Source organism: Micropterus salmoides, unplaced genomic scaffold (assembly GCF_014851395.1).
Source record: "Micropterus salmoides isolate LMB-PRFRI ecotype aquatic unplaced genomic scaffold, ASM1485139v1 Ms_hic_scaffold_18, whole genome shotgun sequence".
Lineage (NCBI taxonomy): Eukaryota > Metazoa > Chordata > Actinopteri > Centrarchiformes > Centrarchidae > Micropterus > Micropterus salmoides.
In genome coordinates, this window is record NW_024040928.1 from 29,054,440 (window position 1) to 29,080,346 (window position 25,907).

The window sequence follows — 25,907 nt, forward strand, 5'->3', positions numbered from 1 at the left end:
ACAAATCCTTTCTGTACATTCATTATAGCTTTATCGAGTCAGAATCACTACAATCCTGTCACTAAAAGAGCATTTTAATTCAGACATTTTGGAATGGGATTAAACTACTGATTTGAAAATATTAATTACCACAGTGGGAACAAATATTTACAAAGAGCAGCACTCTGTCTTCGCATATCTAGCAGCAGTGTTGGGCAAATTACTCAGAAATTATGAGCTACTTATTACTCATTTAAAAAGTAACAATATTACTTTACTTATTAGTGGGTATTAAAAGTAATTAGTTGCGTTAGTTGTCGGCATTAAAAGTGATGGACAACCTGTTCAACAGCGCATTTTAGATATGGATCCACTTTACTGGAACAATAATTAACCTGAGGAGTCAACAAGCAGCCAAACTGAAAACACTGCAGCCTCTCAGAACTCAAAACGACTTCAGAACTAACGTTACTGTTTTGCACATGCGTTTAGAAGAGAAGTATTCAGGCTTTTACAAAACAGGAAATGTTGATTAACGCCACTCTCTCCTGCCGAGTGTCACTGGCAGCGGCTGCTGGATTTTCTTTCTACAGGCTAAGTTTCCTGTTGCTGTGCTGCTTTAGCAGATGCCGCAATACAAAATTGTCTGTGGTTGAAAGCTTTTTGCTGGTCTCACAACGTTTACGGAAGACCATGTTCTTTGCATCTCTGACTGTGACACAGCTACGTTAGGCCTAATGGCAGGACTTACAGCTGTGGAAAGAACGCCTCTCTCCCTCGTTCTTCCTTCCAGCTGACTTGAACAACATTACGTCCGGTGTTGCTGACCTGCAGCGAGATCACACATCTTAAATTAATATGTGAAATGAAACACAACTCTGAAATGGCAGTTTATTATTGAGTCAACAAGAATTTCCAAACAATGCACAATCTACGTTGATTACAGTGGTTGACTACAGTCTTCTTACAGGCTACCAAAGTGCTTTTGCTCCCTGGCTGCACACATCCAGTAGTGTTTGTATACAAGAAAACCCGTCTATAAAAAGACTTATGGTGCTGCTGATAAATTTACTTTATCAACATAAAAAATATTGATTAGTTGAGCTTTAACAGGCACAAAGATGAACCAAAGCTGATGAGCGTCAGGTGTTTCTATTATTTTGTCCACCCTGATCCAAGAGCCCAGTTGTGCCATGAGGATCCTCTGGAATGGGCCAGGCTGAAAATATCCCTGATGATGATGATGATGATGATGATGATGATGATGATGATGACGCCTGTCCTGCCTGCAGCCAATCACAGCTCTCCTGGTGATGATGTATGAGGGGTTCCTCTCTGCCCTGCAGCCAATCTCTTCCTCTGCAGGGAAAACCCAGCCGCTCTCTCACTGGGAACAAAACACCGCACCTCCTCCTCCTCCTCCTCCTCCTCCTCCACTCGTTTCTTTCCTTACTTTTTTTATCTCCCAACGTCTTCTTTCTGTCACGATCTTTGTCCACCTCATGTCCTCTCATCTGTCTTCACCTTCTCTCCTGACGTGGCTTTCACTTATTCTTTCCTCTCCTTCACACTTTTATTTTATCTTCCTCATCTTCCTCTTTTTTTTGTTTTCCCTCTTTTCATCCCTTTTCTTTCCTTCCCTTTCTTTTCCCCCTCTTTCCCTTTTCTTTCCTTCATGTCCTTTCCTCTCCTTTCTTTATCATTCCTGTCCCGTCCTTTTACTCTCCTCTCCTGTCCATTTCTCTCTTTACTTTATCTTTCTTTTCTTCATTTTTCATCCCCTATTCCCTTTCTTTCCTCCGTCTCTCATTTCCTCTTTACTCCATCTGTCTCCCGTTTTTTCCTCCCCCTCTTCCTCTCCTCCTCCTCCTCCTCCTCCACTTCCCTACAGACTTTAAATGACTCTGCACCAAAGAAACCGGCTGCGCTGCAAAAGGTTTAGTACTTTATCGATTAATGTAATTGGACTGTTGTAATCGTCTCAGAAGACCTGCGTTCAGCTGCAGTCAGAGATCCTTAAACGAGATGATGAACCTTTCAGTCCGAATGTGTGCCAGGGGGGAAAACTATGATCAGGACTGATGGAATTTAAATGATTTCCTTTTAGCTGCAAATAGTAGTACATTATGATGTTTTCTACAGGTTACATACAGAAGGATTATGTGACAAACAGCATGATGAGGAAATGCAGTTCACATGTTTCCATTACACAGACATGTTTGATGGCAGGTTAGGGTTTTTGGGTTAATAATTGTGATATTAAAATAATAATAATAAACTTCAAAGCCTTGCTGCAACCTGTCCTCATACCTAAACGACAAAAAAGGTAGTTTGTCCATGCCTCCCAAAACGACGCACATGAGTGGCAACAAAACTACTTGGTTAGGTTTAGGAAAACATCATGGTTTGGGTTAAAGTAAGGATATTACGTAACTTATGTGACGGAAGTCAGTAACGCTAACCAACTTAAAACTCACACGGGACACAAACACCGTTCTCCTGTTCTCTACTAGAGGTCGCAGCCACAATAAACGTAAATATAGGTCTCAATAACGTGCTTTGACAGATTTGTGAACAATATTTTAGAGAAATAGGCTTTTTGTGTACATAGAGAAAGTCTTAGATCTTTGAGTTCAGCTCATGATGATTGGGAGCAAAAACAAAAGTGTTGCCTTTATAATTTTGTTAAGTGTAGATATATACACACACACACACACACACACACACACACACACACACACACATATTGAATTCTAAGATAAGTTATTGTCAAATAAACTCAAATTGCCTAGAAAAAAATAGACAAAATAAGAAAATTGAAACCTGACAAATGCATGTGCACACTCAGTTAATAAACCAAGAGAAAAATGTACAAATATGCCACGTATGCACATTTTAATGGCACATTTGCAGATATGCGATTTACTGACTGCACTATACATGTCTTCTAATTTATTCACCATGATTGTATGCTACATATTAATTTAGAAATCCATATTTAAATGGATTTAGGCCTGTTCCAATCTGTGTTTTAAGTGAAATTACTCAGCTTAATCTACATTAGCTATAGTTTGTGGAATAATGGATGCTTGCATTTGGGTTTATTTCCCTGCAGAGAACAGTCCCAGTCTAAATCCAGGCCTGGTCATAATCTCCACACGTTTGAAAGCGTCTCCGTCCTCTTCTGTCTCCGCGTGTTAATTGGAAGCTAATGGTCTGTGCTCGATAAGGGCGGATCTTCCTCCCTCTTGGCCTGGAAACTGATTTTCTGATGAAATATTTCAATTAAAATATTGTCCAAGCCATTTCCACGCCTGCTATGAGTGATGGTGATGTCTCTGTTTCTGATAAGGAGGGGGAGGAGGAGTAACGAGGAACAAAGAGACATAGAAAAATATAAAAATAAAAAGATGTCCAGCTCTCCACCAAGTTGGCAAACGTCCAAACATTTTACTAACAGGAAGAAAAGCTGCAGGTGTTCGATTACTTTATTGTTTTACATTTTCTTAAATCTTAATGCTGCAGGATACAATGATATTTATTGGAAAACAGTGTTTCTGTCAAAAGCTTTTGTCCCTTTCCTGTTTCAACATGACCACACTCCACAATGCACGAAGCAGCTCCATACAGAAATGTTTTTTCCAGTTTGGTGAGAAAGAATTTGACTGACCTGCACCTGAGTCCTGACCTCAACCTCATCCAGCACGAGCCAGACCTGGCCACCGACAACAGTTTTGGGCCTGGTGTCTGAATGGGAGCAGCTGATTCAACATCTGCTGGAAATACTGAAACCAGCTGCAAGTTGCAATGTTCAGGTAATAATAATAGCCTTCTTTATATAGAACTTTATAGTACAGGTAACAAAGTGCTGCGTCCTGGCTCATAGGGGGATAAAAGCTCAGAGATGTAGGTGCCACCCTTTTAAGAATTTTGGAAGAAGCCGGCAGCCAGTGCATGGTTGCTAACACAGGGGTGATAATGGTCGCAACAACTTTAAAGCTGAGAAGCAGCATTTTCGACTAATTGTAGGCGATAAATACATTTCTGACTGAGACAGCCTATAGAAAGTTATAATAGGTGGTATGAGCGTAGATGAGTTTCTCCAGATCTGTGATAGAAATACTTAATACATGGACTTAACCATGGCTATATTTCTCAAATGATAAAAACAAAGCTGAACAACTTTCTTTATGTGGGGTTCAAAACACAAGTCCAGGTCAAAAAACTACCCCAAGATTTCTGGCTGAGGGCTTAACATAAGTTGCTAGCTCGCCTATGTTTGCCTTGATTTCCGTTAGCGGGGGGCTGCAGAGTACAATGACGTCAGATTTTGTTTAATTGTAGAAAGTATTTTCTTTTTTGGAATACAAATTTTTATTGAATTTTACACAGGCTTGATACATGGCTGACATGTTTTACGTCAACATACAGGAACATGTAAGATACAGGAACATACAATTGTCCTGGAGACAAACTCCGGCATTATATCCATTATCCATTTAATGAAATTTGAATTATAGCCAAAATGGGACAGGGTGGAAAGCAAGAACTGCCACTCCACCCTGTCAAAGGCCTTCTCCGCATCCAGGGAAATGGCGGTAACTGGGGCGTTTTGAAATCGGCTCAGCCACATTAAGTGTAACAAAAGTCTGACATTGTCAGTTGAAGTTCTATTTTTCATAAAGCCTACTTGATTGGGGTGAATAATACTCTGCAAGACCTGCTGTAGACGTGTAGCTAAGATTTTAGTCAGACTTTTACAGTCGAGATTGAGCAAACTTATAGGCATATAATTGGAGGGGTCCGTTACATCCGGAATCAGTGAAATCACAGCTTCATTAAACGTTGGGGCTACACAACCTTTGTCCAACATCTCCTGATATACCTTACGTAACACCGGAGAGAGGATATCTATGAAAGCTTTGTAATATTCCACAGGGAGTCCGTCATAGCCGGACGACTTCCCATTTTTCATTGAGGAAATTGCCGTCCTTATTTCGGCTTCCGTTATAGGGGTCTCTAGTCCAGCCGCATCCTGAGGTTGCAACTTGGGTACCTCTATGTTTAGGAGAAATTGTTCTATATCCTCTAATGAAGTGTTAGGAGATGTAGATGATGTATATAGTCTTTCATAGTATTGTTGAAAAGTCCTATTTATATCTTTAGCTGCAAAAGATTGTTTATCCCCCTGTATTATAACTGGTATAGTATTAGCAGAAATCTTTTCCTTTAGCTGTCTAGCGAGCAATTTCCCAGTTTTTTCTCCACCTTCATAAGAGCTTGTTTTCAACCTGTAAAGCGCATATTCTGCCTTTTTGTTAAATATCTCATGCAAAGTATATTTAAGCTTGCAGAGCTCTTGAAATTTCTCATTAGAGAATATTATTTTGACAAGTCTAGTACCTTCCCCTTAATATCTTTTTCTAATTCTTTAGTCGTGTCAAGATTCTCTCTTTTCTTTTTAGTGGCTTGGGCTATAAATTTCCCCCTTATGTATGCTTTTGAAACTTCCCACGCTGTTGTTATGCTTTCTGTACTGCCAATGTTAATTTCAAAGACAGTTTTTAAGTCTTCTTCTATAGTTTTTCTGAAGGTTGGGTCTGATATTAACGTGGTATTCAACTTCCACCTGCCTCTCCTTACAGTATTTAAATTTGCCTTTATGAGGAGTTCGACCGGTGCATGATCTGTGTTATAACACAGTTGGCGACACTGTCTGCAAGAGAAGAACTTATCAGAAAAAAAAATCAATCCTGGAGTATGTTTTGTGACAGTAGGAAAAAGAAAGTATAGTCGCTCATTGTCGGGTTGGTCAGCCTCCATATATCTGTTAGTCCTACATCTCTGCTGCTCTGCCTCTCTCTCCTTGGTCATGAGAGGGGACCTAAATGCACTCTTATCCAGGACGGGGTCAATAACTTCATCAAACCCCCGCTTTTCTTTAGCTGCGCTGACCACCTTATCCCTCGCTGACTGCCTTAGAAAGCAGATCAAAACAGGTCTCGGGGGCTGGTCCATATTCAGCATTGGTGCAGGCTGCCTGTGGACCCTTTCAATCTCCAACTCCTCATCCATTTCGACACCAAGCCCCTCTGATAGAATCTGTTGTATACAGCCATGCAGCGTCCCGTTGGTACCAAAGGTCTCCTTCAGTCCCACAAGTATTCCGCCTGCATTGGTTTTCAAGAGCCTGCATTCGGTTCCACATAGCCTCTGTAAGTTCATCTTTACTCCACTTATTGTTCAGTAGCTGGTCCGATTTCTCCTCCAGGTGTGCAATGCGTGCCTCGGCCTCTCCCAGCCACTCCTGCATAGCTGTTACCGTTGTGTTCAACTCCGCTGTTGCTTGTTTAATGGACAAAACATCTGTGGCAACACCTTGCAGAGTGTCATTCATCTTCGAAATTTATCCAGCCTATCTGGCGACATTGGAGAGGCCGTGGGCGCATCGGTATGCCCATCCTCTTGCAGCGGGCTTTTCCGGGGAGCTGTGTGAGTTGGGTTTCTGAAATATTTCGACGTCGCCATCTTATCCAGGCCTTTCTTCCACTGCAATTTCAAGCATGGACGGTTACAGTTATCAGAGTGAGCACAAAATTACTATTAAGTGTGCATCTTCACATTGTAAACTCAGAAATAACTTGTGCAGGGCGAGACCTCCTCTACGTGGCGGCCATCTTGGTTGCTGCACCCACGTGACTCTGTAGAAAGTATTTTGACAATTTGTGAAGGGTTGCGATGTTAGACTGGTCACCGTTTCTGATTGGGATATAGAGCTGTGTGTCATCAGCATAACAGCGGAATTGTACATTTGTAATTTGCAGGTATCCACGTACTTTAATTATTTTTATTGATTTGAAAAAACTGTCTCACCACAAGGTCCATTTAGTAGCTTCTTCCTGACATTTTATACACTATTTCATTAACTGAGAGGGAAATTAATTGACAAATGAATCGATAATGAAAAATCGAGTCTGCAAACTTCCTCTTCAAGTTCTGTCTCGATGGGCACTGATTTCACTTGTGCTGAGTGTGGTCTCTGAGTCTATTACATGCTGATGTGTTTTTGCAGAATCTGTTGATTATTTTATCATCTTCTGATTTATTTCATCCCTGAAAAGTTTTGGTAAGATAAAATTCTTTATCTATTATGCCAATAAAGCACATTTGAACTGAACTAAATTGGACTGTGACAAGAGAGAAAGGGGTACATTGAGGTACAGACGACTAGTGGGAAACAAAAGAGCCTTAGTTCCCTGCTGATTTTTTCTTCTACTATAAAGTGTTTGCGTTTGTGCCTGTTTAGTCAGTTTGTGGCTTTGTACATACTGGTTTGCATCAAGGTGAGAAAAAGAGAGAGAGAGTCCTAACCTTTCCTCTCATTTTTCCATCCAGCGGCAATGTGTTGCCACTGTGCGTAAAAACCAAACCCTCCTTCTCATCTCCAAGACTGAACATCCCCAAACCGGGCTATAAAAGGGACCACTGATACCATCAGTACTTTCTGCCTAGTTCAACTTTCTTTAAAGCGACCAGCAAACCACCATGGATACGTTCAAGAGGCGGTTGGTGGGGATTTCTGTGGCGGTTGCACACGGCATTTTCTCCGGTTCTCTGAACATCTTGATTAAGCTCCTCATCAGTAATTATCACTTTAACTTTCTGATGCTCCTCCAGCTCCTGACCAACAGCACCACGGCGCTCACTCTCGAGATCCTCAGGCGACTGGGGAAGGTCAAGATCCCCCCATTCAGCATCCAGCTATCCAAGGTAAAAAGTGACCAAAACTGTCGGAAATTTTCATTCGGTGATTCCCAAACAGAGATCTCGGGGGGGCTGCAGTTTAGAAATATTAATTCAGTAATTAATATTATGAAAGTTATTAATAAATACAGATTGAGGGACCTAATACTAAACTCTGTCAACAATGGAGGGGGGCTCATCAAAGGGGTAAGGAACCAAAATTGCAGACACACTACCTGCCCTGACCAAGACGGTATAGATATCCACAGCTAGGCTACACGCCATGGGTTCCAGATATGCATGTGTGTGGATATGTTAAAGCATGTGAGGGTGTGTGTGTGTGTGGATGTGTTAGTATGAGAAAAGGCACACAGAGCCAGACAAATAAGGTCCTGGTTACCGCAGCTGGATAGAATGTAACTAACACACTGCCCAGCAGTGAACTTGCCTTGGACACAGTTGCAGGAACTAACAGGAAATAGCAGAAATCCTAATTTCTGGGGTAAAACACAATAGTTATGACTCTATTAACTAAGTATTTTTAGTCAGATACTTTTTTTTTTTTTTTTTTACTTCACTACATTTATCTGACACCTTTAGTTACTAGTTACTCTACAATGTAAGTTTTTTTCCACATAAAACATATGTATAGAATAAAATATATGTTTTGTTATAAATGAAACTCCCCAGCTATTTACATGACTTGATTGACAGAAATTTTATTGCCAACTCATTTTGATGATTGTTTAAGTAATTTTTCATGTAAAAGCTTTTCATGGTTCCAGGTTCACAAATGTGAAGATTTGCTACTTTTCCAAAACAAGCATTGTGACGGTGTCACTCTGATCTCTGACAACATTTCTCACTATTTTCAGAATTTTTACAATCGATTAATGGAGAAAATAATCAGCCGATTAATCCAAAATGAAAATAACAAGATGGCAGGGTATAAGAACCGGTTCAGATGACAATGGGAAACAGGTGTGTAAGGAGTAATTGCCTGCAGCTAAAGGAAGACGCCCAGCCCTCGGGGACCTGGCCCACAACTCCGCCCTATAGGAGAGGGAGAGAGAGAGAGAGGGGGAACACCACAGGAAGACAGACAAAACCAAAACCCACCAAGCACCTTTCACAAACTCCAAAAGGGGAAAAAATAACTCAAAACAAGCACACAACACACAGCTGTCACCTCCCTGCTTGGGGCGGCGTGACACAGTTTTGTTTTTATTACCTTAGAATGAGCCATTTCCATCGAACAAAAAAAAAGAGTGGTGGAGTGGTGATGGCACATTGGATAAAACGCATGCCTTTGGTGGGAGAGACCCGGGTTCAACTCCCCACTGTGGCACGTCCATCAATGTGTCCCTGAGCAAGACACTTAAGCCCTAGTTGCTCCAGAGGCGTGTGACCTCTGACATAAATAGCAATTGTAAGTCGCTTTGGATAAAAAGAATAAATGTAAAATGTTTAAGAGAAATTTGGACAAATGGAGGACCACACGTATTATTTAGCACAAGAGCAGACAGAGCGTGTCGGCCACTGTAGCTTCTCCTGTGATCTTGGAGAGGGAGGAGTGAGTGGGGACTGATGGTGCTTTCATGTGGTGTTGGAATAATCTGATTTTTTTTCCTCTTTAAATCTTTATTGCAAAAAGAAGAATTAAGTGTACATGGGACATAAAGAAGTATAGAGAACAATATTAGCGATAAGATATTATTAAAAGACGACCACATGTTGACTGTTTTCAAAGCCATTTTGTTCTTGGATATTTGAAATTAACTTGATATAAGGTACAACCTCATGGAGAAAAAGGACATGGTTAGTGTTTTTACTGCTGAATTGCCACTATAATTAATACATTTATTATAAAGTACTTATTTCTTCTGAGGAGCATGTGAGTGCTCAGTGAGCCATTTATTGCAATCTGCAACCCTCACCACTAGATGCTACTAAAACTTACACACTGAACCTTAAACATTTTCAATGTTGTACTTTTACTTGTAAAAACATATTTTTATAGTGAAGTGTTAGTACTTTAACTTAAGTAGCCACCACTGTTCAGTGGTCGTGTTGCTGAATTTTGGTCCTGACAACCAAAATTTTGGCTGCACACAGTGTTAGGAAAACGCAAAACAAAATTAACAAAGATAAACTGTCTGCTCTGCACCAGCAAATTAGGTCTGTACTTAGGAGAATAAAGTTAAACGTTGAAAGTGGAACACCTCTAGAGGTGTTCAGTCATCGCCACCGGCCTCCACCTGGTTGCCCTCCAAACATGCTCAGCCCTTCCTTCCTGCCTCGTGGTCGCACTCCGGACCTGTCCGTTCTTTGGCCCTGAAGTTAAGGCTTAGTTTGTGGTTAAGGTTAGGGGTCGATTAGGGTTATGATATGGGTTGCGCTGGCAGTAGTCGTTGTGGTTAAGGTCAGCCTCCAGAGTGACCATAAGCCATTTTAATGTGTGTCTCCCTCTCTGTGCAGGAGTTTGGCCCGGTTTGTATCCTCTCCACGCTGCAGTCCACTCTCACTCTGTGGTCTCTGCGTGGCCTCAGCCTGCCCATGTATGTAGTGTTCAAACGCTGCCTGCCGCTCCTCACGCTTGGCATCGGCGTGTGCGTGCTGAGGAACGGCATGCCGTCCATCGGCGTGGTAATCTCTGTGATCATCACCACTGCTGGAGCTGCACTGGCTGGTAAACACACATCATCATCCACATATAATACACTACAATATACATAACATACAAAATTTGCATTTATTCTTGTGTAGATGGCCAGTAAATTCCTGGAGGGAATGTATTTCTCTTGTTTTTACCTTCTTTTCATGCACTTTCTTAATTTGAATTTACTCTTGCTTACTTCTTCCTTTCTCCCTTTCTTTTTCTCAAACTCTTTAGGCATGAATCTGGGTATTTTATGATATAACTCCATCTGTCTATGGTAAAGAGAATCTAGGCTCAAAGGTCAGACCTCTCATTTGCCTCTCACCATTTTCATCAGTAGGCTGAACTCGTCTTCCTCTTTATCTCTCTGTTGTTACTTCTCCTGCTCTTTCTCTCCCGGTGACGACTCTAAGCAAACGGTCATTGTCCAATCATTTCTTAATAACAGAAGCTAGGCGTGGCTGTCCTGTCTCTGGATTTCTCCACATACCCAAACAGCATGCTTTTAATCACTTTTAAAAGGCCTGGTGTGTGAAAACATATGACATAAACATATTTCTCTCAATATACATAAACAAATATAAACAAACAGGATGACAAGCTCAGCAAAAACAGACAGAAGCTACTGTGTACAAATTATCGGCAGTCACCCGAATCAAGGATGACTGTCCTCTCTGTCTACTTCTGGGTCTTCAGCTGGCTGTAGAGATCAATCCGCAATCCACATATTTTGGTGCAGTGTGGGCAGGGAAAAGTGGAGGTGGTTTTTGGTAGTGGAGCTTTTTTCTCTCCTTCCTTAGGGTGCTGTTGCTTTGTTTCTGTGACACGGCGGAGTTCCTTTTTATGATGTGCAGCTCCTTCCTGCACGGATTTCCTCGAGCAGTGCCTGTCCAATACGATGTGCTCCATGTCGCTTCATGCAATGTGAAATTTCTTCAGACTGGTCTTTGTTGTCTTTGAATTGTTTCTTTTGCCCGCCAGGGGCTCGCTGACCTTCCTTCATCATCTCGGAGTACAGGATCTGTTCGGGCAGACGTGAGTTGGACTTGCGAATGACAAGGCCAGTCCATCTGAGTTAATCTTGTGCCAGAATCTTTCACAAGGATCGTTGTTGATGTTATTCCAGGGCTCTTAGGTGCCAGCTGTAGGTGGTCCTCTGCTCTTTACAGCAGGGTGAGAAAGACCACCGCAGAGTCTGGTATATGCTCCACTGGCACAGCTCAGGCGATGGTCGACCTTAAAGTCTATGTCAGCTTTAGAGCAGAGGAAGCTATCAAGGTAGGGGAAGTGGTCAACATATTCAAGAGGGGTGTTGTTCACTTTTATGATGGGTTGAGTTGATGACTGATTGTGTGGAGATTGATGTAGGACCTGGGTCTTTTTGATGTTTAAGGCTAGACCAAGGGCTTTGTATGCCTTTGCAAAGGTTTTCAAAATGTCCTGGAGGTCTTCTGCAGAGTGTACTGCGATGGCGTTGTCGTCTGCATACTGAAGCTCCGTAATGCCGGTGTTTCTGACCTTGCTCTTGATATTTAACCTTTTGAAGTTGAAGAGCCTGCCATCAGTTCTATACAGGATTAGAATCCCCTGTGGCAGCTCTCCCCTCTTTAGTGCCTAGCAGAGGGGAGAAGTTGGAACAGGTTCTTTCCTGGGTGTGATGGATCTGCAGTGATGTTTCCCACTCGTTTACTGACACTAAACATGTGTAAGTCCTGAATAGAGGGCAGGTTGGCACCAATTTTTATGCAGTCCTGACTGTTAATTGTAGTCCTGTTTGGATCTAGAGAGTGATGGACGTGCAGAGAACAGTCTGAATAATTGCTGCTGGCGCAGGAAGTACATCCTATGCCTTTTTGATGATGGTGACTGTGTTGGGCTACCAATTTAGGTGCTCAGAGATTGTGGATCCCAGATACCTGGAGTTTCAACAGCAGACACAGGGCTTTTGAGGATGGTGATGGTGGTCAGAGTTTGGGGGCCCATTCTAAAGTCCACTGTCATCTCCACAGTTTTGAACGTGTTAAGTTCGAGGTTGTTGTGACTGCACCAGAGAGCCAGCTAATCAGCCTCCCGACCTGTATGCAGACTCATCACCGTCCCAGATGAGGCCGATAACCGTTGTGTCATCTGAAAACTACAGGAATTTGACAGATGGGTCTCTTGAGGTACAGTCTTTTTTGTAGCGGGAGAAGAGCAGTGGGGAGAGCACACACCCCTGGGGGTTGCCAGTTCTAATTGTCTAGGTGCTGGATCAGATCTCCCCCAGTCTCACCTACTGCCTCCTATCTATCAGGAGGCTGACACAGTAAGCTTTAGTAAGTGAGATACTCGACATATATAAAACACATATAAGTGCAAAAGTGGAAGCAATGGATTAAATGATGTTATACATTAATTTTACCTTAAGTCTATTGCATGAATGTGGCCATCAAGTGCATATTATTGACCATTTTACATAGTTCCTGTTATCAAACATATCAGCACGGAAAGTTAGCTAGAGAAAACTTTTCATCAAATTTTTTGTGTTAGCATCAGCCTACACTACCTACAGCAGACCGGCGTCATTTCAGGCAACAAAATCAGGCACCAGCTAAAAATGAGAACTTGTTTTGGCCTACTTCTGTGTCATGATTCATTGTTTGCAAAATTACTTTAAATTTAAATGTCAAATTTTACGTTGTTATCATTGTTATATATATATATATATATAACGATTAACAGGCATAGTAACAGTAACTAAGGGGGGTCGGGTTTAGCAAACTGTTATTTCCAATGTCCAAATACACAAGAGGCTCCACAGATACAACAAATCACAAAACTGGGGAAACAAGTTTTTTTTTTGCAATCTCAATTTTAATTTTCACTTGCTTTTCACCCCAGGTGCTGGTGATGTCCACGGCGATTCCTTTGGTTACATCACTGGCGTGTTGGTGGTCATCATCCACGCCTCCTACCTGGTCCTGATCCAGAAAACCAGTCTGGACAGCGAGTACGGACCACTCACAGCGCAGTACGCCATTGCTGTCATAGCCTCACCTGTAAGACTGACGTGCAAGGAATTAACAATGCATGGGTTTTTGTTTCTCCTCCTTTTCCTCTCTTTCTCTCTCTCTCTCTCTCTCTCTCCTTGTCCATTTATTTTGTCTGTAATTTTCTTACTAACCTTTTCTCTGTGTGACTCGTTGTCTCTTTGTTGCACTTTTAGGTGCTTCTTGTATGCTCCGTCATCTCCAAGGACACCATCAACATGTGGTCTTATGAGGGCTGGAAGGACCCCCACATCGCCGTTATCTTTGTCTTCTGCATTGTTTTCGTCTGCATCATGAACTTCACCACGCTGCAGTGCACCTACATCAATTCCGCAGTCACCACCAGCTTCGTTGGCGTGGTCAAAAGCATCGTCACCATCACTGTTGGCATGGTGTCATTTAGTAACGTTGTGCCAACAGGGCTGTTCATCGGAGGCGTAGTGGTCAACACCATTGGATCAATTATCTACTGCATCGTCAAATACTTTGAGACGAAGAAGAAGAAGAGAATGTATAAGGACCTGGAGGAGGCTGGGAAGGATGGTGCGTTTCCTTACGAGCCTTACCAAGAGAAACCACCACTAAATGGCATCGGGCCTGCTGCTGGCATCAGGTCTCATCCAGGAAATTTGAAGTTAAAGGGAGCACTGAGCAGTGACAGGATGGAGGAGTCAGCATCTGCTGCCTTGGAAAATAAAGAATTGTGGACAGGAAATGGTGGAAAAGGAGACGGAGAGGCAGCTGTGAATTCCCACGTCATGACAGAAAAGGAAATGCAGGAGATGCAGAGGGAGCACCACCAAAAGCTGAACACCACATCCAGTCAGTCGGTTATTGACAGCTATGTTGGAGTGTGGAGGTCCGTCAGACATCTGCAGTTTAAGAAAGACCCTTTGATTCAGAAGCTATAAATTAAAACTTTTAATGCACAAGTGGATCAGATCAAGTTACTAGTAAAAGCGTGTGCTGACCACTAAATCATAACCAATCTCTGTCTATGGTCTCACTGGGTTTGTTTATTTGAGTCTGAAAATGAATTTGATTGATTGACTTTCTTTAACCCTTCACCGTCACACATGGTCACAATTGGTTTGCCATGTATGTGCTTGCTTACCATCACCCGGTGGGGGGTGGTTTCATTTTTTGTCTAAAAAAGACAAAACACTGAGGCCCTGTATTGATTACCAGGGTTAAACAGCATCACCATTAAGAATAATCAGTTCTGCTTTCCCCCCACTACATGGAGTCACCGTTTTCTCAAAGTTAGACATGTGCAACGCCTACCACCTGGTTTGCATAACGACAGGGCATGAATGGAAGACTGCCTTCAACACTGATGGGTCAATTTGAATATCTAGTTATGCCTTTTGGTTTTTCGAGTGCCTCTGCAGTGTTCCAGGCCATGGTGAATGATGTCCTACGGGACATGCTAAACAGATTTGTATTGGTATATATGAATGATATAGATTTTTTCTAGGTCCCTCTAGTCTAATACTACTTTCATTGATTACAACATTGCCCAGGGAGAATTGAGGATGGACCCCATTAACATTTCCCAGTCCCAACCAACCCCAGCCGTCATCGTAGATGTGGATGCATCAGACACACGGATAGGTGCTGTTTTTTCTCTGTGGTCCGCCGCAGATAACAAGCTTCACCCATGTGCTTATCTCTCCCCCAAGCTCTCTTTGGCAGAGAGAAATTACAACGTAGGAAACCGGGAGCTTCTCGCAGTAAAGCTGGCCTTGGAGGAGTGGCAGCTCTGGCTAGAGGGAGCTGAACAGCCATTATTTGTTTGCAATGACTGATCTTGCCTATATCCAATCTGTGAAGTGTCTGAACTCTTGACAAGTTAAACAGGCCCAGCTCCAACCAGCTGACCCAGTTTCTTTGTGCCCAAGTCTGCTCTATCACAGGTTCTCCAGTGGGCTCACTCATCACCACTCACCTGTCACCCCGGCGTCAGTCGAAGGTTTGACCTCCGTCGCCGGCGGTTCTGGTGGCCCACAATGGAGGCAGATACCCTCTTGTTCTTTGCAGCCTGCTCTGTCTGCGCTCGGAACCAGACCCTAACCCAGCCTGGTGCAGGTTTATTATGTTTGCCACCGATACCCAGCTGGTCCCACATAACTGTGGACTTCGTCACTGGTCTTCCTCTGTCCTTGGGTTCAGTCATCCTCATTTTTATTAATCACTTTTCCAAGTTTGCACACTTTTTGGCTCTAACTAAATTCCCCATAGCTAAGGAGACAGCAGTCCTCCTGGCAGGGCATGTGTTCCGCCCCCATGGTCTGCCTTCTGACATTGTTTTAGACAAGGGGCTTCAGTTCACCTCCCAAGTCTGGAGAGCCTTCTGTTCCACCCTGGGCATCTCTTGAAGTCTTTTCTCCGGGTACCATACCTAAACCAATGGCCAGACTGATAGAGCTAATCTGGACTGTGCCATGCTGCATTACCACTGCCTATCCAGCATCCTGGAGCTCCCTTGGGTCAAATATGCGCACAACACCATTACCAACATGTCTACCGGTATGTCTCCCAGTCCTAGCAGTCCACCCCGTTCAGGCACACACGCTGCTTCGAGTTACATTGTGGATCCATCCCTTATTATGGAGTTCCATCGGCTACATCCTGACAAAGCCAGACGGATGCCAAGTGGTGCCCATAGAGGGGGAGAACTATCAGGTCTGCTGCCTCTGTAGCCCTGTGAACATGCTTCTCTCTCTCTCTCTCTCTCTCTCCCCTTCCTGTGTATCTCTCTGTGTGTGTTTCTGTCCTTAGTTGCAGGAGTGGAGCCAGGTGCACGGGAGTCAGGTTCCAGCTGCTTTTCATCATCACAATCGAGTCTGCCCAATAATAATAATAATAATAATAATAATAATATATCATTTTAATATTAATATTAATATTAATATATAATATAATAATAATAATATTATAATATTGTAGAGCACTTTTCAAAAACAAGTTACAAAGTGCTTTAACAAGTATAAAGACAATAAAAGTATTTTTTAAGAAGGGACTTAAAAGAGTTCACTGACTCAGCCGACCTGATTTCCTCGGGCAGGCTGTTCCAGAGCCTCGGGGCCCTGACAGCAAACGCTCTGTCCCCTTTAGTTTTCAGTCGAGACTCTGGAACAGACAACAGACCTCTGCCCGAGGATCTCAAGGTACGTGCTGGTGCGTATGGGACTAAAAGGTCAGAAATATAACAAGGCGAGAGGCCATGAAGAGCTTTAAAAGTGATCAATAGAATTTTAAAGTCAATTCTAAAACATACTGGGAGCCAGTGTAATGAAGCTAAAATAGGAGTAATGTGGTGGAGTAATTTCTTTGTTCTGGTTAAAAGCCTGGCTGCTGAGTTCTGGACAGTATGGAGTCGATCAATAGATTTTTGGGTTAAACAGGTGAAAAGGCTGTTCCAATAATCCAGGCATGATGAGATGAAGGCATGTAAAATGGTCTCAGTATCCTTAAAAGTTAACATAGATCGAATATTTGCTAGATTTCTAAGCTGATAAAAACATGATTGAACAAGCTTTGTGGTGTGCTGCTCAAAATTTAAATTACTATCAAACCAAACACCAAGGTTCTTTGCCACAGGCTTAATCTGCTGGGACCCAATGACCAGGATTCATTGTTGTTCAGTTCAGCTGGAAGAAATAATTTGACATCCATTTTTTTACTTCACAAAGGCAGTTGTTAAGTGAACTCAGCATTCCAGGGTCTGTGGATCTGATGGGCAAGTACATGTGTGTGTCATCAGCATAAATATGAAAATAAATACCATGTTTATGGATAATATGTCCAAGGGGAAGCAGATACAAGGAAAACAAAATGGGTCCTAAGATCGACCCCTGAGGCACACCATATGTAACTGGACAGAACGAAGAGACATAGTTGTTTACAGACACGCAAAACTTCCTATTTGACAGGTAGGATGAAAACCATTCTAGGGCAGTACCAGAGATCCACAGTGCCTCAGTCTGTCTAACATGATGTTGTGATCAATGGTGTCAGAAGCAGCGCTGAGGTCCAGGAGTACAAGGACTGAGCACATGCCTTCATCAGCACACATTTCTGTCATTGGTGACTTTAAGCAGGGCAGTTTGAAACTGTTCAAATAATTTGTTATTTTCCAGTACAGTGAGCAGCTGTTTGGACACAATTTTTTTTAAAAGGTAGTTTTGAAATTGGTCTAAAATTATGTGGGAGGGAGGGATCTAAACCAGGTTTCTTTAAAAGTGGGTTCATGCAAGCTGTTTTAAAATAATCAGGGACACAACCAGTAGATAGGGAGCTGTTGAAAACAGAGATCAAATGGGGCCCAACAGAATCTATTACTTTCAGTAAAAACTTTGTAGGTATTACATCAAGTGGGCTGGAGGACACTCTCATTTGTGATACTGTTTTTAAAAGCTCAGACAAGTCGATGGGATAAAACTGGTTAAAACTCTCTTGTTGCTGGTGAGGAACCTCTGAGTAAGAGGCCGCGGGGGTAATAGAGGCTCTGATTGACACCACCTTATTGGTAAAATAAGATAAAAGCTATTCACAGTCATGATTACTTCCAGCTGAGGCACAAGGAGGGGGTTGGGTTTACCAGCTGATCCACAGTCTTAAACAGAAACCTGGGATTGTGTTTATGTGTAGTAATGAGTTCAGAAAAATAGTGTGTTCTCGCATCCTTAACCATGTTATTGTAGTTAATTAATAAATCCTTCAGACTGAGGTAATGGACTTGGAGACTGGATTCTTTCCATCTGCGCTTTTTGCTTTCCTGCATTCTCTTTTTAGGCTGTGAATGCTGTCATTTATCCAGGGTTGCTTATGAGCTGTAGGTTTAGGTCTAACCTTTAGAGGAGCAATAGTATTTAGGGATGACAAGCAAATATGATTGAAGTGATCAGTCAAGTTGTTGGTGTTGGAATCAGTCAGGTGATGGCTTTGGCTCTGAAACAATGTGCAAAACTTTGAAACGCTTTGTTCATTAAGGATGCGAGAACAGGAAGTGCTTGGTGAGGCAGATTGAGTAACTGGTGATTCACAGTTAAAAACAATACATTTGTGGTCAGATATGGTCATGTCCACTAATTCCACAGAGGAAATGTTGACACCCAGGGTAAAAACCAAGTCCAGTGTATGACCACGGTTTTGTGTTTGCCCTTTGACATGTTGTTTTAAGTTAAAAGAAGTGGTTATTTTTAAAAAGTCAGTTGCATAAACATTTGTGAGGTCACCAACATGAATATTAAAATCGCCAAAAAGAACAATTTTGTCATAATTTAAAATCAGAGTAGATAAAAATTCTGGAAGTTCTGCTAAAAATCCTCCAGGTGGTTTTGGGGGGCGATAAATTCTGACAAATATGATAAGTTGCAGGCCAACTTTAAGAGTGAGAACTTCAAAGGAGTTAAATTCATCACAACGTACTTAATGACATTTAAAATTTTTAGTTGGTGCAGTTGTCCTAATCCTTAAGAGATTACTGTTATTTCTGTGTGGGATGTGCACATTTTGGTTTACTGGTCTATGTGTGATGATGACAGGAATAGAAGTCTGTGGAACAGCGCTGGGAGCAGACGGCTTTACATGCCAGCAGGTGGAGACAGTTGTTTGTGGCAGTGAGGCAGAGATCTGTTCAGTGACTGGTGGTGTGTCCAGGTGTGCTGCATGAATGATTAGTCATTCTTCGTAAGTCCTGAGGGGAGGGCCGCACCACATGCTGTATGTGAGCAGCTAACATTTCTGAGCCCAGTTTGGTTGGGTGAAGTCTGTCTGTCTTAAAAAGAGACATTCTTTGCCAGAAAATATTAAAATTATCTACATAACACACAGCGTGAGCCCTGCAGGCGTTCTGGAGCCAGTCATGGAAGCCAAGGAATCTACTGAAGCGGCCAGCACCGCGACCAAATGTGGGAATGGGACCAGAGATAAAAACGGACTTTCCACACTGCTTTAAAAAATTAAAAAGACGGTTAAGATCTGATTTCGTCAGCTCAGACTGCTGAAGAGCTGTGTCATTTGTTCCGACATGTCACTCTTGTGATGGAGGACGGGAGCGATGGTGTCGGATGTTTCTGGTTATGGAGTCACCAATTATTAGCGTGGTTGGGGAGAAAAGAGGACGAGGAGTGTGGGGTTTCAGAGCAGGACTGAGCAGAATCTGCTTCAACACTGCGTGCGGACTGAGGATGGAGTGTGTGAGCTGCCGAGTGTTGTGTTGGAGTAGCAGTAACAGACCTGAGAGAAGGGCTACCCGACGGTGCAGGGTGGAGACGGCACAGCCTCCTTCAGGATCCAATGTCAGGAAGTGGAGGTTTTTGACCGGGATGACTGCCGCCGATCAGGCCCGGCGGCAGACCGGCGGCTCAGCCGATCACCATTAGCTGCCAGTGCAGGAGATGCAGTCGGTGGAGGAGATGTAACACTGTCCGCCGACAGGGACACTCGAAGCCGCAGGTGCATTCGCTGCATGGACCAGAGTGTCTTTAGACAGGGCCCCATAGCGGTTGGAGAGGCCGATGTGCGGAGGAGAGGCAGCCCCATCCGAACCTCTCTTGCAGCCACGGACCACCACTGGATGAAAGCCTGGGAAGGCTAGAGGGGTCCCAAAACACGGTGTCCTGGATGTTAGCGGTTGCGCTAAGAGAAACAATCTGTTTGGCTTGTACTGAAGCCACATCCATAAAGCCAGTCAGCAGGGAATCTTTCTCTTTGAGTTCCTCTGAAAGTCGTCGGATGTCTTCCATAAGGTCAGCAATCTTCTTGTTCGCTTTTTTTAGGAGTATGCAGTCCTCATGGGGCAGAGTTATCTCGGCTAGCTTAGTCGCTGGAGCTTTGTTGTGGTCAGTATGTGTGACTCATGTGTCTGTTTTTTCCCTCAGGTGTTTTAGGTCTGGGTGATGAGGGGAGAAACTCATAAGAGGGGGCTGGGCGCTTGGCTCTCTCTCTGGTCCACCTTCCAGCCATGGCAGCAGCACACCTCTGAGACTGCGACTAATTTGTATTTCTTTGATTATTGTTCTTTTCTTATATTTCTGATGGGACTGGTAGTTTAGTTTTTGCGGCTTTATTTCTGTTTGTTTAGTTAGGGATTGGTTTAGGGTAGAGGGGAAGCCTCCAGATCCTACGGCCCTTTGTGGGCTGGTCTGGAGGGCTTCCCTTTCTTTTGTTTGTTTTGGCCAGCCCATCAAATTTGTTGTTTTGTTTGAGTAAAATTTTTAACTTCTTTCATGTTTATTTCAATAAACATATGTTTTTGCATTACTCCTGGACTCTTTGGTTATGTTCGACCCCCTCTTGTAACGAGCTTTGGTGGGGGTCGTAAAATAATTTGGGGTCAGTACTTTATTTAACTTAAGTTAAAAACTTAAGTTAAATAAAAAGGATCTAAGAAATGTAACGTAAAAGTGTGTGTTTTTATTAAAAATAGATACTTTTTACTTTTTTTCAGAAGTGCTACATTTAAGGTCCAGTGAGTAAAATTTCTAGAATGAGCCATTTCGATCTATATAACCGCGTGTCCTCTTTACATGGACGTCGCTATGTTGCGCCGCCAGTTTTCTACAGTAGCCCAAAATGGACAAACAGCTCTACAGATCACGTTTCGTCACTAAGTTATTCTTCTTGTAGAATTCTGTAGACACTCATAACTATGTTTAATATGTATGTTTGTTCGAAGAAGAAGTAATAATATACAGCAGGGGACGGCAAATAAGTTTTGCATCGGAGCAATTTCTTTTATCCATTAGATGGTGGGCTAGAATAAAAGACATAAGGTTACAGTGTTCGGTTAGCTCAGTTGGTAATGGACAGGACTCTTACCTAAAATGTTGGGAAAACTTCTTTTTCCCTCTTCAACAAATTGATTATGTAGCAAATGTTTCACATGCTCACAATAAAACGTGCTGCAGTTTGTGCGTTCCGCATCCATCAACCAACGGACACTTTTTCATTTCCCTAGTATCTCCAGGCTGAGGACATTTAGGGGAATCACGTTTTCTGACCGCTCTTTAGGAGTTGTGTCAAGCAGGCTACGGACTCTTTTTAATGTCCTTCAGAATATTTCGAAAGTAAAAGCTCTCAATTCAAATTTCATTAAAGCATTGCTACAAAAAACATTCTCATGCTTTTATTTTGTAGGCAAAACCACTAAAGAGGAAGTGATTATGTGAGTAACTGTTGCTGTCATGACTGAGATCTATTTCAGCACCGCTATCAAAGCATTTATTTATTTATATTTTTTGCCGCTATCAAAGCACCATAATCTGACCGCGGGCCAGATATTATTGTTGGCAGACAGTTTTGGCGAGGGTCCATAATCACAGAGAGAATTAATGTGTTTCCCTTGTCAATGTTTGTATAAACTTTATCTAATTTGTGGTTTATAATGGACTGTGGTGCAGAAACAGTGACAGTGTTTCACATAATTAATAATATGTCATTATAATAATATGTCAATATGTGACCATTACGGCCCTGCGATGGACTGGTGACCTGTCCAGGGTGTACCCCGCCTTGTGCCCGATGTCAGCTGGGATTGGCTCCAGCCCCCCCGCGACCCTGTACGCAGGATGAGCGGTTGACAATGGATGGATGGATGGTGACCATTACATTGTTAAACTGGTAGACTAGATGGTTGCAATTTGCAACCTCACTGCTAGATGGCACACTTAACCTTTAGGTTAAAAGTTAAAAAGCGTTACAACCCATGACATTTTTCAAACCTAACCAAGTAGTTTTTGTTGCCTAAACTAACCAAAGTTTTAAAGCTCAAATGTGTCTTTTTGGGAGACATGGATAAACAACCTTTGTTGTTGTTTAGATTGGAGGACTTGTTTTTTCAACTGCATGACTGAAGTTCCATACTAATGATGCAGTCGAGATGTAGCTGAAAGCTCCAGAAAAATCACGTAAGAGGACCTTGAGTTAAGATATTTCAAATAAAAATGTTAAAAATAGTCAATTTGCAAGCACATCCTAATTGTGCTAAGTGCAGGACTTCCACTGCTGCTGAACCATGAAGTAAATGAGCCATAAAATCAAAACCAGGAGAGAAAAAGAGAAGAGAAAAAAACCTTCGTAGAGGTGAAAAGACGCTGATAATTTGTCTTTGTGACTCCTTTCACATTACATATTTGATCAGTAAAAATAATATTGATTAGTGGAGCTTTAACAGCTTAAAATATGAACCAAGCCTTGTGAGATTATTTTGTCCAGGGGTGACATGAGGATCCTCTAGAATGTGCCCGGCGGAAAATATCCCTGATGATGATGATGATGATGATGATGATGTCGACAATGACGCGTGTCCTGGCTGCAGCCAATCACAGCTCTCCTGGTGATGATGCGTGAGGGGTTCCTCTCTGCCCTGCAGCCAATCTCTCTGCAGGGAAAACCCAGCCTCTCTTTCACTGGGAAAAAAACACCGCTCCGCCGCCTCCTCCTCCTCTTCCTCCTCCTTCTCCACTCATTCCTTTCCTAAATTTTTTGTTATCTCCTAACGTCTTCTCTCTGTTACGATCTTCATTCGTCTACTTCATGTCTTCTCATCTGTCTTCACTTTCCCTCCTGTAGTGGCTGTCACTTCTTTTTTCCTCTCCTTCATTCTTTTCTTTTATCTTTATGTTTTCCCTCTTTTCATCTTCTCTTTTCCTTCCTTCCCTTTCCCCTCTTTCCTTTTCTGTCCTTTCATTTCTTCATTTCCCTCCTTTTAGACACTTTCATTTCATTTTCTTCCCTTCCCAGCCTTTCTACGATTTATTTTCTTTCCTTCACATCATTTCCTCCCCTTCCTTCCGTTCCTTTCTTTATAATTCCTGTCCTATCCTTTAACTCTCCTCTCCTATATATTGTCCCAGCCATTTCCACGGCTGCTATGAGTTATGATGTATCTGATAAGAAGGGGGTGAAGTCCTAAGGAGGAACAAAGAGACTTACATAAAAAAAGGGATTAAAGAATTCCAGTTTCCCACCAAGTTGGCAAACGACCAAACTTTACTTACCGGGAGAGAAGCTGCAGGTGTTTTTATCAATTCCTTTATTGTTTTACATTTCTGGCTTAGTTACAGTGAAGGGAAATCTTAATGCTGGAGCATACAATAAAAGCAGCTCCATACAGAAATGGTTTTCCCTGTTTGGTGAGGAAGAACTTGACTGGCCTGCACAGACCTCATCCAGCATGAACCAGATCTGATCACTGACAACAACAGTATGAAGAATCAACCCTAAAAGAAACAGGCAGCCAGTGCATGATTGCTAACACTAGGGTGCTAATGGTTACACTTTGTACAACGACTTTAAAGCTCAGAAGCGGCATTTTGGACTAATTTTAGGCAATGAATTGATTTCTGACAGAGACAGCTACATAGGACTGGCGACCTGTCCAGGGTGTACCTCGCCTTTTGCCCGATGTCAGCTGGGATTGGCTCCAGCCCCCCGTGACCCTACATGGAAAGAACCTATATGAGGATATATGCGCATATATGAAACCTATATGCAGTTTATATGCTCATATATTCTGCATATATACAGCATATATGCACATATCTGATAATATATATGCTATATATATACAGCATATATGCACATATATGCTGCATATATACAGCATATATGCACATATATGCTGCATATATACAGCATATATGCTCATATAATAATATATATGCTACATATATGCAGCATATAGGCAAAATTGAGGTGCATATACAGGCCATATAGGTCTCCGGTATTGCTTCTTTATATCCACATATAAGCCCTATATGTGGATGCAAGATATGTCTCCTATATAGCTCATGACAGGATCTGGTCATTTTGTAGCTCACATCTCACTTTGGCAACTGTCATACATGATGCCTAGCTCATATTTTCTGTTATCAAGGCAATAACTAAGAACTAAAAGAAAATTATGCAAGGACTTATGTATGTGCGAACACGTGAAATTGGTATCACATGTAATTGGCATGTTATGGAATTTAACAATTAAGTGAGAGGAGATGGAAAGCTATGATGTCTACATGTTTTCCTGAAACATTTACAAGGTCAATTCTTTCTTGTATAAAGATAGTGGAAAAGAAGGAAATGTATAACAAAATGGTTTGTTGTTTTTTTATTTTGTCAATCAAGCCTTTTTTCCCCCCAATTTCAAGTCACTTCCAGATTCACATTACAGCTCATACACATCCACACATTCACCGTTACATCCACCAAATGCAATGCAAAATGCATTTTTTTTTCTGTATTGTCTTAATGCAGTTTCTAGATAAATTTGGCTGAAAGGTCATTAGTCTAAATGTAGCAAAAAAAACAAAAGTACATAGAACATACATTCAAGTAATCATCATCATCCCACATCTATCTGAGCATTTCACTGTGGTTAATGAATTTGAAGACAATGTCAACATTTCTGTTCAGTTTTTTGTCTTATTTTTGTTCTTGTACTATTTGATTGTTCTTAAGTTAATAAATAATGTAAATTTCTACATTTTGGGCTATTATTTATGTTGCCTAATAGCTATGGATTTTTATAATTTTGCTAAATATAGGTAAACATAGGTGCATATATGTGCACTGATATAGATACATGTATGCACTGATATAGGTACACATGTAGGTACATGTATGCATGGATATAGGTACACATATATGCATATATGTTGTTGTGGTGGCAGCCCGGCTGACGGTGAGTGTCCTGTTTTTTTCTACTTTTTATCAGTTTTTCTGCTTTTTCCCTTGGTTTCCGGTTCTCTGCCCACCTCTGTGTTTTCTCCCCTGTGTGCTCTCTCTCCCTCTGCTCCTGAGCCCAGCCAACTACCTGCACCTGCAACCCATCATCCACCTCGTCAGCCTGCCACACCTGCCAGTAATCAACCTCATCCCAGCCTGTATTTCAACCCCGGTTCTCCACACCATCCTTGCTTGATCGTCACTGCTTCATACCTGGTGCCACTTCCGTGTTCAAGCTTCCATGTTTCTTGTTTTTTCACACTTACCCTGTGCCTTGTCTTTGTCTTCCCTAACCTTGCCTCTCTGTCTGTTTCCCTCCCAGGTACACTCACCCTCGTCCTCCGTTCGGCTGGGCTCGTCCACTGGCCCACTCCTCTCCGGACTTCCCTCACGGCGTCCTCCCTGTTCCCCCCACCTCTCCTCGCTTCCTCGGCCCCTGTGTTTCCCGGCTCCCTGGCCCCCTGTCTCCTTGGTTCCCCGTGCCTGTACGTCCCTCAATAAACCTCCTTCCCTCTGAGTGCAGCATTTGGGTCCTCTCTGTCCACACACCACACCCCGTAACATATGTACATATAATCTAGGAAAACGGCCAATTTTATATATGTCACATATTAAAAACCTATATTAACATGTTTATATAGGTTCTTTCCATGTGGGACTCTGTACGCAGGATAAGCGGTTGATGGATAGACAGCTATGATGGATGAGGATGAAAGCATGGATGAGTTTCTCCAGATCTGTGCTAGAAATAAAGGACTTAACCGTGG

The 25,907-nt window shown here is 42.3% G+C and overlaps 1 protein-coding gene across 1 annotated transcript; it reads left to right on the forward strand.

Moving 5' to 3' along the window:
• The first annotated feature begins 7,524 nt into the window (after positions 1–7,524).
• On the forward strand, positions 7,525–14,321 carry LOC119908576 (solute carrier family 35 member D3-like). Its single transcript, XM_038726363.1, has 4 exons — positions 7,525–7,749; positions 10,201–10,411; positions 13,262–13,419; positions 13,587–14,321. The coding sequence occupies exons 1-4, from the start codon at positions 7,525–7,527 to the stop codon at positions 14,319–14,321; spliced, it is 1,329 nt and encodes a 442-aa protein (XP_038582291.1).
• Positions 14,322–25,907: the final 11,586 nt, after the last annotated feature.

Bases quoted from the DNA above. Each gene is read 5' to 3' on its own strand.
- LOC119908576 (XM_038726363.1), top strand. From the start codon at position 7,525: ATGGATACGTTCAAGAGGCGGTTGGTGGGGATTTCTGTGGCGGTTGCA. The intron at 7,750-10,200 runs GTAAAAAGTGAC...CTCTCTGTGCAG, and splicing joins TCAGCATCCAGCTATCCAAG to GAGTTTGGCCCGGTTTGTAT. The intron at 10,412-13,261 runs GTAAACACACAT...TTTTCACCCCAG, and splicing joins TGCTGGAGCTGCACTGGCTG to GTGCTGGTGATGTCCACGGC.